Source organism: Macaca nemestrina, chromosome 9 (genome assembly GCF_043159975.1).
Source record: "Macaca nemestrina isolate mMacNem1 chromosome 9, mMacNem.hap1, whole genome shotgun sequence".
Classification (NCBI taxonomy): domain Eukaryota; kingdom Metazoa; phylum Chordata; class Mammalia; order Primates; family Cercopithecidae; genus Macaca; species Macaca nemestrina.
The window spans coordinates 136,093,415-136,108,337 of NC_092133.1; the positions used below are offsets into that span (position 1 = coordinate 136,093,415).

Genomic DNA, 14,923 nt, shown 5'->3' on the forward strand with positions numbered 1-14,923 from the left:
TTAAGGTCTCTACATCTTTAAAAACGTCTATGAAAATTCCAGTTTCCAATTTTCAATAGCCTAAAGGATTTAACTGAAATCCTGACTTTTTAACTGAAATCTTGAAATTTGATCACTTCAAACTCAGTATGTCTGAAATTAAATCACCCTGTAAAATGAACAAGAATCCAAATCTTGCTAGAATTGGACGCATGTGTGGTAATGCATACAGAAACGTCTAGAAGGATATTCAGCCAATGGTTAACAGTTGAAGGGGATGGAAGCTGCAGTAGAGGGGAGGGCTGTGGTGGAAGCAGGAGACTGACTTTTAACTCTACATACTTCTGCAGTCTTTGATTTTTTTTTTTCTATAAGCATGGGTTACTTCTAATGTATACTTCTAATGATGTATAAAAAAGAGAAAACAAATAAAACGAATACTCTTCTTACTGAACGTAAACAGGCATTTCAACTCTTCTATTCCTATTAAAGCTATTATTACTCTCTCAGTCTAAAAAATATAATCATCTTAAATTCCTCCATATGCTTTGCAGCCTCAAACCAAAACCTGGAACTGTTTCTAACCCTGTCCCCCTCCCCATCCCCGGGCACCTTTTTTTTTTTTTTTAACCATGATTTCAGATTTTTTTCCTTTCTCTCTATTCTTACTCTCTATTCTTCCTATTCTCTCTATTCTCTCTATTCTTCCCTGTCTCAGTATAGTCTCAAGTTCTGCCCACTTCAATGTCTTGTGCACATCACTGTCAGTACAATTTTCTTAAAATACCACTTTAATCATATTGTCCCCCTACTTAGAAGTATGCAATGTTTTCTACTACATGTTTTAATTCTTTTGTCTAGCTTTTAAGTCCCTCCATAACCTGATTTCACTGTGTTGAACATTTTCCTCAGACACCCTTGGAATGAACTAGCTGCATAGGGAGCTGAACACCTTACTGGTACATTTATTATGCTTAATCTCACCTGGACAGCTTAGTTTATGTGATTCTCTAACCCGGAATACTCTATACCTTTATACAACCATACTTCATAGCTCAACTCAAATCTTATCTTTTCTGTGAAGTTATCCTACCCCAGAATCCATACCCTACAACCATCTCTCCTCTTACTCCTTTTACATTTACTCCCTGTACCATACAAAAAATATTATAGTACTAGTGTTGAAGAGTCAGTCTGAAAGATTTAGCACCTGCTTTCAGCGCACGCCAACACATTTAACATATAATGTGACACAGACAGAGACACCTGCCCTTGAATGCTTGGAGAAATTGTTACCCTAAGGCAATTCTGAAGTTCATTATTTGTTCATTATTTGAATTAATGGTAACTTCTAATACTTGCTTTAACTTGAGAACATTTATTTTAGAAGAAACAAACACCATCAGTTTGTTTTTGCTGACATTCTGGCACTCTTGAACACACCTTATGGGCAGGGATTGTATCTTAGTAATTTTATGTCTCCAATGTCTAGTACAGGGATTGGTTCATAAGTGGTGCTCAATAAGTGTTTGTTAAAACAACAGAAAGGATTTAAAGGAGTGGAATACAAGATTCTGTAGTGGTAACTTGGAGTTACAGAATTCGATTTTAGAATAAGACTGGTATAGAAAAAAGAATCTAAAAATATCTAATAAGTATACCAAAACTAGTGTTAAAAAAAAAAGTCATCAAATCACAATGGGACATAATGAACCTGACAATCTCATTCTCACTGAAACCAAGAAACTGGCTATGGAAATTAGGTAATTAGGAAGAAGGTTTACACTGAAGAGCTGCAATGACCCCTGGGTGACTTTGGAATACCCAGTCACATGGAGTGCCAGCTCCCTTCTGTTTTGTATAAAAGGCAGGAAAGGTAACTAGTATTCAGGAGACATTTTGAATAGCTAAAGATACATGGTAGCAAACATAATCTGGACTATGCCTAGCCTAGCCTAGCCTAGCCTATCAGTAACAGTATACTCAAGAACCACTGCAGAGCAAGCCAGAGGAAAAAGAAACAAAAGCCAGAAGAGTAGTCAACTGGTGATGCACTTTCAAGATAAAAACACATGCATATTACTTTGTGGTTCCACATCCAGATGTATCAGTGAGCTGGGCATGGTGGCTCATGCCTGTAATCCCAGCACTTTGAAACACTGAGGCAGGAGGATCACCTGAGCCCAGGAGTTTGACGGCAGCCTGAGCAATATAACCAGACCACATCTCTACAAAAAAATAAAAAAATTAGCTAGGCATGGTGGCGTATCCCTGTAGTCCCAGCTACTTGGAAGGCTGAGGCAGGAGGATCACTTGAGCCCTGAAGTTCGAGGCTACAGAGAGCTAAGATCGCACCACTGCACTCCACACTGGGCAACAGAGTGAGACCCTGTCTCAAAAGAAGAAGAATAATAGAAGCATCAGTGAAATCAAGCATTCAAAACATACACATTTTTGGAACTCAATATGTAAAGTCAATAAGTGGCTTTTAGGGTAGTGGTTTATCAGTTCATTCATTTATTCAACAAATATTTCTCAGGTGCCTATTACATAATGGCCCTATAGCTTACAGAATACAAATATAATCAATTTTTTCTCCTGGAGAGGGGAAAGAGACATACACAGGTGATTACAAAACAAGATGACAAATAATATAAAAGAAATATGCACAGAATTATGAAAGCAGATAACATGAGTTCCCTAGAGCAAGTGATAAGTGCATCTCAAAATAAAAGTAGTACTACCGGTGGGCCAGGGGCAAAGGACAGTCTCGGTAAGAAACAGCACGTATGTAAGAATGGACAGCTTAAAACATTTTGGAAAAGGCAGGTAGCTCAGCGTGGTCGCAGATTAGGTAGGCTGGCAAAAGATAAGCAAAATGCAAGGTCACAAAGGGAACTGTGTACTGCTAAGAGTTTAGATTTTTAGCCTGTAACCAACGAAGTACAGTTAAAATATTTTTAAGAATAAGGACAGGATCAGATTTGTGTTATGGACAGATTAGTTTGGCGCCCTGTGGAAGAGGGAACGAAATTCGGGGCCTGAGAAATACAGCGTGTCTGTGAGTCTCAATTTTTCAGTATAGGAACCACTTTAACAAAACAAAATATCCTATGAGATACTTCATTCAGTTCTCCAGCTTATCACCTTAAATATCATGACTTGAACCTAAGATGAGTGGTAGTTTCCTCTCCTCAACAAACACACATGCAATGCTTCATATCAACAAGATAATGTGGAGCTTCTATTAAAATATTCCATTCCTTCCATTAAATTATTAAATACCACTAGCTATAGATATTACCAGACATTCACTTAAAACCCGTAAGTACTGTAGCCCAGATTACCTGGAGAATCTTGTCAACTGCCCACGGTCCCTCTATCCTACTTCGATAACAACTGACATCTCACTAGTAACCGAGACGTAAGTGAAAGTACATCTCATCAGCGAAACTGACAAAGTCAGCCTTGGGAAAACAGTAAATGGAGATGTCGTTCACGAAACGAACAGACACAGAAAGACGAGGCAATGTCCCTAACGGAGCAGAGCTGTCAACGAGTCTATGTAGTTAGGAGCTCAGGAATGGCCAGTCTTGTAAGAAACGGCCGGTAGACGGAGCGCCTGTGACAACTAGTTGTAGTAGTTTGCGGGCAAGGGAGAAAAAGGACCGAGGTAAAAGAGGGTGTAGGGCACGCTGGGGGTGGATCTACCCGCAGCAAACAGGAGACAATGAGAGAGATCCAGGCACATTTCAGGGCGGAGGAGCGGTAGGAGGGTGTGGAGCTGGGAGCGAAGACCCGGCTCCCAGGCTGGTGGCGGGAAGTTAGCGGATGAGGAAGAGGCACCCGAAGGATGACTAGAGTTTGCAGGGGCAGTGGAAGCCCAGGGACGCGGGAGGCCGAGGAGACAGCAGATCTCGAGGCAGGGTGCGGGATGCACACCCCGGGGACGCGGAGGGACAGGGAGAGCGGAGGTGTCACCCTTGACTTGCCGGGGCAGCCCTCCCGCACCCAGCCCGGTACTCACAGAGCTCAGAGTACCGATGGCAGCCCCGGCCCAGTTGCTGCAGATAGCGCTGCAGCACGTCCGTGAGGAGGTGGCAGGCGCTGAGCTGCACCGAGTCCCAGCCCAGCGCCTGGCAGATCTGCGCCACCGAGACCCTCAACAACGACCTGGAGTAACTCTCGCACATCCCGCTGCGTGGACGCCACCGCAGCCCTTGCTGCCACTGCTCTCCAGCCCCGCCGCCAGACCTTAGCAGGGCCCCCAATTCATCCTCTAGGGCTTCCGCGGCGGGGAAATGGTCCCCCGGACCCCCGGCGACCACCTCAAAGCCCCAGCAGCACGGAACGCGCCAGCCTGAGAGCCGCCATTTTGGACTCGCTCCGCCTCCCGCTGGACGGCCGCCGGAGCGAGGCAGCATGAGCCGAATGCTGAGCGCGCCGATGAGAAAGCCCCGCCCCTTCGGAGCGGAGCGAAGCCTCGGGATCGCCTCTGAGGCCTGGAAGCCGGCCGGAAGCGGGCGTGCGGCGCGCAGGTGGAGGAGGCGCCCGGGGAGGCAGGTGCTGGGGCGCTCACCTCGAGGAGCGCGGGGACGAAAACGTCGGTGTTTTAGAGGCAAACGAGGGATCTGGGATACGACATTGACAGGTTAGAGAGTTAGCATTAATAACGTTAGTCATATGAGAGGGTTATGTGCTAGAGAGAAGTTCCGGGCGTGGGAACTTACGGTGCTCGCCGAACGCAGACCTGCGCTGGTCTTGCCTATGCTAAAAATTTGTGTATTAAGCTGCTTGCCACTGTAAAAAATAAATAAAGTCCAAGCTGTTCCGCATGCCCTTCAAAGCCCTTCGCAATAGGGCGGGGACTAGGAAGAGGCCTCTGTGCCAAATTAATGGGGGCCCCAAAAAACTCAGTCATCAAGATCGAGAAAAAATCCAAATCCATGCCATAAACTCCTGACTCACTCATGTCATTCTAATCCCAGCCCTGGTTCCAATAAAACTTTTCTTTTTCTTTTTCTTTTCTTTCTTTTTTTTTTTTTTTTTTTTTTTTACAAATCAGGTGAGCTGCCTGTGGGCTGTAGTGTGCGATTTGCGCATCGCGGCTGTGACCTGTGGGGGGTTGGGGACCTCAGCTGCCTACAGAGGCCAAACCGGAGCCTTAAACCGGTGTCGCAGGCCGAGTGCCCTGGGAACGGTTGCCTACCCCAGAGCCTTCTCCCAGCTCCAGCCAAGTATTGCCAGAAATCGGGATTTAGGGATAAATATCTTGATTTTTAAATACAAAAGTTGGGAACACATCTCAAAAGCCAAACTCATCCCACGATTAGTCTAGATTCAGCCTGCAGGTCGCCCAATTGCAGTGGCTGAACTATGCGGTTTCTTAAATATGCCCTTCTGTACCTATCACAGTTATTTAGTATAAGAGTTTATGTGCTCCTTCAATAAATTCCGAGTTTATGAGTGGCTCTGTATTCCTCCTACAGGGACTATTCCAGAACTTTGAACATGATATTCACATTTTTGAAAGTCTGGAAAACTCAATAATAGAACTGAAATTATGGTTCTTCAGCTAAATGGTGATCTGCAGAGAAGCAAGGTACTAGAGGGCAAGGTGCCTGTATTTACTCCATGGACACTCTGTCCCCAAGTTATCAGGAACATTGTGTTGCTAAATTTATGAGACATTTTTCAGTCCTAGCCTTACTTGATTATTTTGTAGCTATTTGATAATGTTGAATGCTTCTGTAACATTGAAACTCTCTTGGCCTTGGATTTCACAAGTCTGCCCGGCTACCACCACCACCCTGAGTGTTTGTTCCTCTTCATTTGCCTTTCTGTGTATAAGGGAGGGGATTTTATTTCGGAAAATTTCAAACCTACAGAAAAAGGTGAAACAAAATCATAGACTCAAGTATACACTTCATCTAGATTCACCAATTGTTAACATTTTGCCAATTTACTATGTCTTTTGTATTTATATATGCACACAGCTATTTTTTTCCAGCAGTTTGAAAATAAGCTGCAAACTTCATGACACTTAACCCCACCACACCTCAACATGTATCAGCCCAAAACAAGAACATTCCCCCACATAACTATATACAAGTTCACATGTCACAGGCTTTGTTCCTCAGGAAGTCAACTCTGAAATAGAGATGAGCCTGCAGAAAGTTCATTGAGGAATCCTCCTGGGACTTGGGGGAAGGAATGAAAGCCAGGGTGCAGTGAATGCCTTGGCAAGAAAGCCTCAGCCAAGCCAATGCCATAGTGTGCAGAAGCTGGAGTGGCCCTTCAGAGCTTCCCTGAATCCAAACAAGAAGGCTGGACTTTGGCTGGGCGCAGTGGCTCACGCCTGTAACCCCAGCAGTTTGGGAGGCCGGGGCAGGCGAATCACAAGGTCAGGAGATCGAGACCATCCTGGCTAACACGGATCACAAGGTCAGGAGATCGAGCCCATCCTGGCTAACATGATGAAACCCCGTCCCTACTAAAAATACAAAACACTAGCCGGGCGTGGTGGCGGGCGCCCATAGTCCCAGCTACTTGGGAGGCTGAGGCAGGAGAATGTCGTGAACCTGGGAGGTGGAGCTTGCAGTGAGCAAGTGCAGTCCCGCCACTGCACTCCAGCCTGGGCGACAGAGTGAGACTCCGTCTCAAAAAAAAAAAAAAAAAAAAGAAGGCTGGACCTTTATATTCCCATACGAACAGGTCACTGCATGAGGGCTACCTGGGAAAGGGTGTGTGCTCTCAGGCAAAGGAACTCTCTGCAGCTGAGTCCATTCAATTCCAAGGACAGCTGAAGTCCTTCAGTCCTGAGGGGCTCTGAGCAGTGCATTAGAGCATTCATCACACTTCATCTCTTTTTTTTTTTTTTTTTTTTTTTTTTTTTTGAGACGGAGTCTCGCTCTGTCGCCCAGGCTGGAGGTGCGGTGGTGGGATCCGGTCTCACTGCAAGCTCCGCCTCCCGGGTTCACGCCATTCTCCTGGCTCAGCCTCTCGAGTAGCTGGGACTACAGGCGCCCACCACCACGCCCGGCTAATTTTTTGTATTTTTTTTTTTAGTAGAGACGGGGTTTCACCGTGTTAGCCAGGATGGTCTCGATCTCCTGACCTCGTGATCTGCCCGCCTCGGCCTCCCAAAGTGCTGGGATTACAGGCGTGAGCCACCGCGCCCGGCCTACAGTTCATCTCTTTTACCCTCAGAGACATGTCTTGGTTTGAGGAACGTCTCCTCCAGGATTCTGGAGAGGGCCCTTTCCCTGGGGAAAACATTAAAGAGGAAGGTCAGGAGACAAATTAGAGCCCCGACTGCTGCAGCCAGGCCTCAGCTGATACTCAGTATTCTCCTCCTCAGGCCTACATTTCTCTCACTTCTGGTCTCAGTAGCTTACTTGGTGGCATGATGCAGACCCTCGTGTGCAGGTCTGAGCCCCTGGTTTCCAGGCCCTTTTCATACTGTGGCTGCTGAACTCGTCCTTGTACCATCAAAATTGGGGAAGAGAATACCCACAATTGGGCAAGAGGCACCCAAACGAACCATCTGGAAACCAAACACTCCACCTTGCCTCCCACTCTGTAATAGGAGCCCATCCCCCTCCTAAAGATGACTGCTCTCTTGGCTGCAGTCTCAGTGGAAGAGCCCAGGCAGCAACTGTAGCTAATGTTTCAGTGGGACTCCTGCTAGGGCCTCTGGTGAAAGCATTCCCCCTTTTGGAAATGGGATCTGTAAACCTGGAGAACCCGGAGTGGCAGGACAGGAAGAACAATTTCCCAGGTGGGTCCCTGAGAGTGATGTAAGTGGAGAAACCCCAGTCTCCACCCTGTGTCATCTGCTTCTTGGGAACCCAGCATCACAGAAGAGTCATTGACTTGGTGGGGCACAGTGGCTCATGCCTGTAATCTCAATACTTTGGGAGGCCAAGGCAAGTAGATGGCTTGAGGCCAGGAGTTCAAGACAAGCCTTAGCAGCATAGTGAAACCCCCATCTCTACAAAAAATTATTATTATTATTATGTGTATATATATGTGTGTGTGTGTATATATACATATATATGTGTGTGTGTGTGTGTGTATATATATATATATATATTTTTTTTTTTTTTAAAGAAATTAGCCCCAGTTACTCAGGAGGCAGAGGCCAGAAGATAACTTGAGCCCAGGAGTTTGAGGCTATGGTGAACTATGATCGAGCCACTGCACTCCAGCCTGGGCGACAGTGAGACCCTGTCTCTACAAAAAGAAAAAAGGTCATTGGCTTAAAGAGTGCACAGCAGCCTAGGGGATCAGGCCCATCCTCAGAAGGTACTGCCTGTGCGCTGGTGCTTTCATTGTGCCTAAAAAAGGCTGTTCCATTGCTGTACCAGGCTGACAGCTTCTGAGTGGTGTGGGGTGTGATATGACCAGTGGGTTTCATAGTCTTGTGCCCACTCCCACATCTCCTTTATTGTAAAATGTGCCCCTTAGGCTAACATAGCGTGATATGGGAACCCAGTGACTCTACAAGATAAGCAGGAAAGGCAAATCCATACCCAGAATATATTTCTTATCACAATGAATGTTTACCCTCGTTATCACATGGCTGACTAGGAGTTGTGGCTCACAGCCTCTGTCCAGCATCATGAGAGAGCATGGTACCACAGATTGCTAGCCTGAGAAAAGATCAAAATTCAAAGTGTGGTTTCTACTGAATGCATATTGCATTTGCACCATCGCAAAGTTGAAAATCATAAATTAAACCGTCGTTAAGTTGGGGACCGTCTGCGTATGATGACACAGGGTGAGAGAATTAACATAGCTCTAGGGCAAGACCAAAATGTATACTGTTGTCTGTTCCAAGTGCACAGAAACTATTTCTGATCCTTTCTGTTTGGGATGGAAAAGACAACTTTCACCAGCCAATGACCACATGCCATATGCTTGAGACAATGTTTATCTGTTCTAGCAAAGACACCACATCTGGCAGAGCAACTGCAACCAGGGTTACTACTCAGCTAAGTTTACAACCGTTCACGCTCACCCTTCAAGATGCATCTCATATTTGCAGGAGCCAGACTGTCAGATGAAATGAAAATGTCGTGACCCACTGCCTCAGCATCCTTTAGGTCGTGATTTCTGCCCACCCCACCCCAGCTGCAGGGGCAGTTTCAGAGTCATCTCCTCAGCCCTCCCACGCCCAAAGTTCTTACCTACGGGCCAAAGAACCAGCGGAGGGGTTGTGCCAACATCCCAGTATGTCTGTTCCAGTGACACATTCAGGATTCAGGGAATTGGCCACTGAGTGGATATAAGTGTGAGCTGAGCCTGGGTCAAGACTCCAGGTGCCACTTGGCCTCAGATGCTCCCACTCTGACAAGGGATTTGCGATGACTCTGCATCTCCTGGTTTCATTCTCAGCTTCCTCAAAATGTCGGTTTTCCCTTTCCCCAGTGGACAGTCACCTGAGTAATGGCTGTAGGTTATTTTGCAAAAGGAGTTGGGGGATCATTACCTTCACTGTTTGGTGCTGCAGCATTCTTCTTCCTGAAGACTCAGCCTCTTCTTCAGTCAATAGGGTTTCAGTCTGAAAGCTGGCTTGGATACAGGAACTGGGCATGGAATCATGACTGGTTATGGGGGTATCTGCCCTCAGCCCCCTGACTACCCATCCTTGAATTATTCTGATGGTCCAGATTGAGTAGCCCACATGTCGGCGTCCATCCATTTCGCCCAGGTACCCCTTACTCTGTGAACCAGCCCCGTAACTCGCCAGGTGAGCCCACACCCCTCTGATTGCTCTCACGCATAACTGCATTCACTTGGCTTCTGACTGCTAAACAGTTAAGTATCGCCACCTGGTTTCTATGATTTTTGGGGTCCCATGAGCTCTGAATTTCTCAAATATCTGGTATATTCCTATGTTGTCCCAGCTTGCTTCCACTGTTGTACCACCCTGTTCACCCCTGGTGGAAGTTTTAAGACTTGCACATTCAGGAGCTGCTACCTTGTGTCAGGTGGCACCTCTGTGCTTCATCCACCACCCATGCTGAAGTCCTCACCGCCAGCCAGTGAGGGAATCCAGCTCCAAAATCCCATCTTTACATCTGCTCTCTGAGACCCCTCCGGCACCAAATGTCCCAAGCTGGACTCCCCAGGAGGTTGTCTCTGAGATGAAGATTAACCTCAGAAGAGGGCTGTTGGGGTCATCACCTGGCAGAGAGGAGAGGAGGAGGGCAGGCAGGAAGCAGGACTAGGGAAGGGTAGTGTTGAGAAGGGAGGGACTTGGGGAGGGGAAGGGATAGGGGAGAGGTTGAGGAGGAAAGGTGGAAGGGAGGGGAAGGGGAGAGAGCAGGACTGGGACAGGGAGACATTGGGCTGCAGCTCACCAAGGCCTCAGTCAAGCCCACCGAGAGCTGTGAGGCTGGAATGGCCCTTTGCAGGGTCCTGAGCCAGGCGGGGGTCTTTATGCTCTCATGCTGATCAGGCACTGGATGTGGGTGCTTCTGGAGAGGGCTGTGACCTAGGGCAAGGTGATCTCCAGCTGAGGCCAAACGAGGGTCGGCAGCTGGGGGCTGTGTGCTTCCGCCATTCCCAGTGGAAGGTCCTTCTGAAGGGGGACCGGGATGGTGCATCACAGCTCCCACCTCCCCATAATACCATGATCACACTCAGCAAATTAAGATTGACACAATAATATCCCACAAGATAAAGTGCATGTTCAGATTTTCCCATTGTCCCCAAATGCCTTTTATGGCTTTAAGTTTTATTTATTTTTTTTGAGACAGAGCTTTGCTCTTGTTGCCCAGGCTGGAGTACAATGGCGAGATCTTGGCTCACCACAACCTCCGCCTCTCGGGTTCAAGCAGTTCTCCTGCCTCAGCCTCCCAAGTAGCTGGGATTATAGGCGTGCACCACCACGCCTGGCTAATTTTTATCTTTGTAGAGGTGGGGTTTCACCATGTTGGCCAGGCTGGTCTCGAACTCCCAATCTCAGATGATCCACCTGTCTTGGCCTCCCAAAGTGCTGGGATTAAAAGACGTGAGCCACTGAGTCCAGCACGGATTCTTTTCTTTAGCTGGTGTGTCGTGATCCATTACCTTCGTGATTCTCTTGCTGCTTAAATTGTCCCATATTTGGCCAGTGGGAGCCCTTTCCAGCTGGCCACTGTATTCTTGTACTGTGTCACCATCATTCTTGGAGGACTTGCTACTTGGTGCCAGTAGATTTTCCAGACTCACTTTGTACTTCCCTTGCTCTAAGCTTGGAAGTAGCCATCTTAGGGGCCCTGGTTCTTTTCTTTTTCTTTTTTTTTTTTGTTTTTTTTTTTTTTGAGACAGAGTTTTGCTCTTTTTTTGCCCAGGCTGGAGTGCAATGGCGCTATCTCGGCTCACCACAACCTCCGCCTCCCGGGTTCAAGCGATTCTCCTGCCTCAGCCTCCCGAGTAGCTGGGATTACAGGCATGCGCCACCACCCCGGCTAATTTTGTATTGTTAGTAGAGACGGGGTTTCTCCATGTTGGTCAGGCTGGTCTTGAACTCCCGACCTCAGGTGATCCACCTGCCTTGCCCTCCCAAAGTGTTGGGATTACAGGCGTGAGCCACAGTGCCGGCCCTGGTTCTTCTTAGAAAGGAATATTATTTAGAACCAAGATGTGTGCTAGCTGATCTTCATTACTACAGGGAAATCATTGCTTCAGGGCCTTTGTAGTGGAAAGAACTAAAAAATATGTGTCTTTTTTTTGAGACGGAGTCTCCCTCTGTCACCCAGGCTGGAGTGCGATGGCCGGTCTCAGCTCACCGCCACCTCTGCCTCCCAGGTTCAAACAATTCTCCCTTCTCAGCCTGCAGAGTAGCTGGGATTACAGATGTGCACCACCTCGCCTGGATAATCTTTTGTATTTCTAATAGAGATGGGATTTCACCATGTTGGCTAGACTGGTCTCTAACTCCCACCCTCAGGTGATCCGCCCACCTTGGCCTCCCAAAGTGCTGAGACTACAGGTGTGAGCCACTGCATCCAGCAATATGTGTACTTTTGAAGTGCAAAGTAACGCAGATGCCTCTGATTCAAGTCTAAAATTACATATCCCCTTCCTCCTCCCATGTCTTATTTGCATATCCTGTTTCTCCCAAAGTGAGAAACCTGGCTTCAATATCAAAGATTTGACTTATCCTGCAATGTCTTTGCCTCCTTTTATTATTTATTTATTTATTTATTTATTTATTTATTATTTGAGATGGAGTCTTTCTCTGTCACCCAAGCTGGAACGAAGTGGTATGATCTCAGCTCACTGCAACCTCTGCCTCCCAGGTTCAAGCAATACTCCTGCCAGCCTCCCAAGTAGCTGGGACTACAGGCGCTGCCATCATGCCCGGTCATAGCTCACTGCAGCCTCGACCTCCCAGATTCAAGCAATCCTCCTACCTCAGGCTCCTGAGTAGTTGGGACTACAGGCACATGTCACCATGCCTGGCTCATTTTTGTCTTTTTTATAGAGACAGGTTTTGCTATGTTGCCGAGGCTGGTCTCAAACTGCTGGGCTCAAGCGATTTGCCCGCCTCGGCCTCCCAAAGTGCTGGGATTACAGACCTGAGCCACCATGCCTGGCAGCCTTTGTCTGCTTTCACAGTGTTTGTTCTCTTTTCATAGGATTCACCTCAGTGGTTTCATCATTAGCTGTGTAAAGATGACTCCTTAATAAAACGCTTTATCTCAGATTGTTCCTGAGTGCCATGCTACCATAGCTAACTGCATCTAATGACTAATGTCTGCTTGGACGTCCGATATGTAACTCAAATGTAATTAATGTTTGAGGGCTGTCCAAAACTAAAATCATTCTATTCTTTGCTGTATGCTTTGAGGGGGCGGGGGGGCAGGATCTGTGTTCATCTCATTCACTAATAAATAGTACCTAGCAGTTAGTCATATTTCAATAATGCCTTTGAATAATTCACCTCACAATGATGTATAGAGTGGATTAGAGCACAACTCTGTGAATATGTGAAAAACCACTGAGTGGTAGAGTTTAGAAGGGTGAATTTCATGGCACGTGGATGATATCTCAATGAAGCCACTATTTAAAGAGAGTAATTAGAGGTGAACAGTGGAGGCCAGGAATCAGGAACCTGTTCAAGAACAGCAGCGGCAGAAATGGAGAGCAGCTGTGAGACTGCACTGAGCTTAGTGGGACACGAGATCTGTAGAATGAAATTTTTCCCTGAGATCAGAGCTCAGACTCATCCAAAAGGCCTGCTCCTTATCATTCTGTCTTGGGGGACGAGGAAAAGAACCAAGAGCAATGTGGGAAAGGCGAGTACTGGGGCGCAGCGGTCAGGGCTGACGAAGGTTACAGTTGAGGACCAGTGAGTCCAACTTCAGCCAATGGCAGCACTTTTTCTTCAGTTGGTGCCAGGAGGAGCTCAGTGACTGCACACTTCTCAAGCTTCATTTAGAGAGTTTTGAATAATGATAATAAAGTTTCTGAAAGCTTCAACTATTCCATATTAAAGCACACAGAAAAAGAGTTTCCTAAAGGCACATAGACAACAGTTGTAATGATGGAAACTCAATCCTAGAATATTAACAGACCTAGCCCTTTACGTACTGTGTACGTGTTTTCTGAAAATAGGATAGCCAGGAGCAGTGGCCCCCGCCTGCAATCCCAGCACTTCAGGAGGCCGAGGCAGGCAGATCACTTGAGGCCAGGAGCTCGAGACCAGCCTGGGCAACATGGCAAAACCCTGTCTCTACTAAAAATATAAAAATCAGCCAGGCACGGTGTAGTCCCAGTTACTTGGGAGGCTGAGGTGGGAGGATGGCTTGAGCCCAGGAGGCAGAGCTTGCAGTGAGCCAAGATCCTGCCATTGCACTCCAGCCTAGGCGATAGAGCCAGACCCCATCTCAAAAAAAAAAAAAAAAGAAAAAAAAAAAAAAGATAGCAGTTTGAATTATGTAATAAGCCTTACCAGTGGACATTTATCACTGTAATTGCAGTTATGCTACTTAGCAAAAGGAGAGGACAGAAGTTGGGGGAAAATTTCAAGCTTACTCTATGATTCCTTCCTACATGTCTAAACCACACAGCATTTCCAGATTTATCTTGCCTTTCTCGTTCTCTGTATTAGCAGTTTTCAGAATGTGCTTTCGAACAGATTTCGGACTTTGCTTTTTCTGCTTCCTTGGCCTGAAATGCCTTCCCTCCCCACCAGTTAGCTCTAGTAATTTAATTTCTACTGTTGGTCACTGGTCCTTGAGGACTGTTTAGACCTCCCTTCCTCCAGGCTGGATGGCCTTCTCATGCCCCTTCAGTGTCTCTCCTGTGGCTCACCAGTTGTAACTTACCGCATTCTGTCATTTGCTTGTGTTCCTTCCAGGCTGTAAGTTCCTGCAAGGAAGTGTTTTGTTATCACTGTATCTTCAGAGAGTCAGAGTGCCAGGACACAGAAGGGCATCGCTAAATGCTACATGGAGCTGACGATTACTTTTACATAGAGCAGACATTTAACCAAGAATATGGCACTTATTCCCTGTTAGATTCTCAGTATTTTAAAATATTAGCTCATTTAATCCTAACGACCTTTTAATCTCCATCTTATAAATGATAAAACTTAAAGATTAAGTAACTTGCCCAAGGTCACTGTTGGTAAGGGCTGAGCTAGTAGTATTCCAGTTCAGGCACAGATTATTCTTACTTATATTGACTGATTTCAAATTCCTGCTTTTCCTCCTTCCATGGTTTTTACGACACTCAATTCACCCTCACAGATGTGTTCTGCTGTCCTGGAAACTGGAGGTGGGCCAAGCCAAGCTTAGAAGCAAAATACACAACAGGCTGGGCACGGTGGCTCACACCTGTCATTCCAGCACTTTGCGGGGCCAAGGAGGATCACTTGAGCCCAGGAGTTCAAGACCAGCCTGGGCGAAATGGCGTGTGTACACACACACACACACAAGCCCCCAGA

At 46.6% G+C, this 14,923-nt stretch overlaps 1 protein-coding gene across 2 annotated transcripts in view; it reads right to left on the reverse strand.

The window, feature by feature from the left end:
• LOC105494346 (TATA-box binding protein associated factor 3) overlaps window positions 1-4,382 on the reverse strand; it is a 202,283-nt gene extending 197,901 nt beyond the window's left edge. Inside the window, exon 1 of one of the 2 annotated variants that reach the window (XR_011608308.1) lies at window positions 4,007-4,382. Coding sequence is in view for 1 of the 2 variants with exons in the window: in XM_011762673.2 (XP_011760975.2) it covers window positions 4,007-4,172 (166 nt within the window). In the remaining variant the exon portion in view is untranslated. The remainder of the gene's footprint in view (window positions 1-4,006) is intronic. The other variant, XM_011762673.2, reaches the window with a different exon arrangement.
• Between the last annotated feature and the right edge of the window lie 10,541 nt (window positions 4,383-14,923).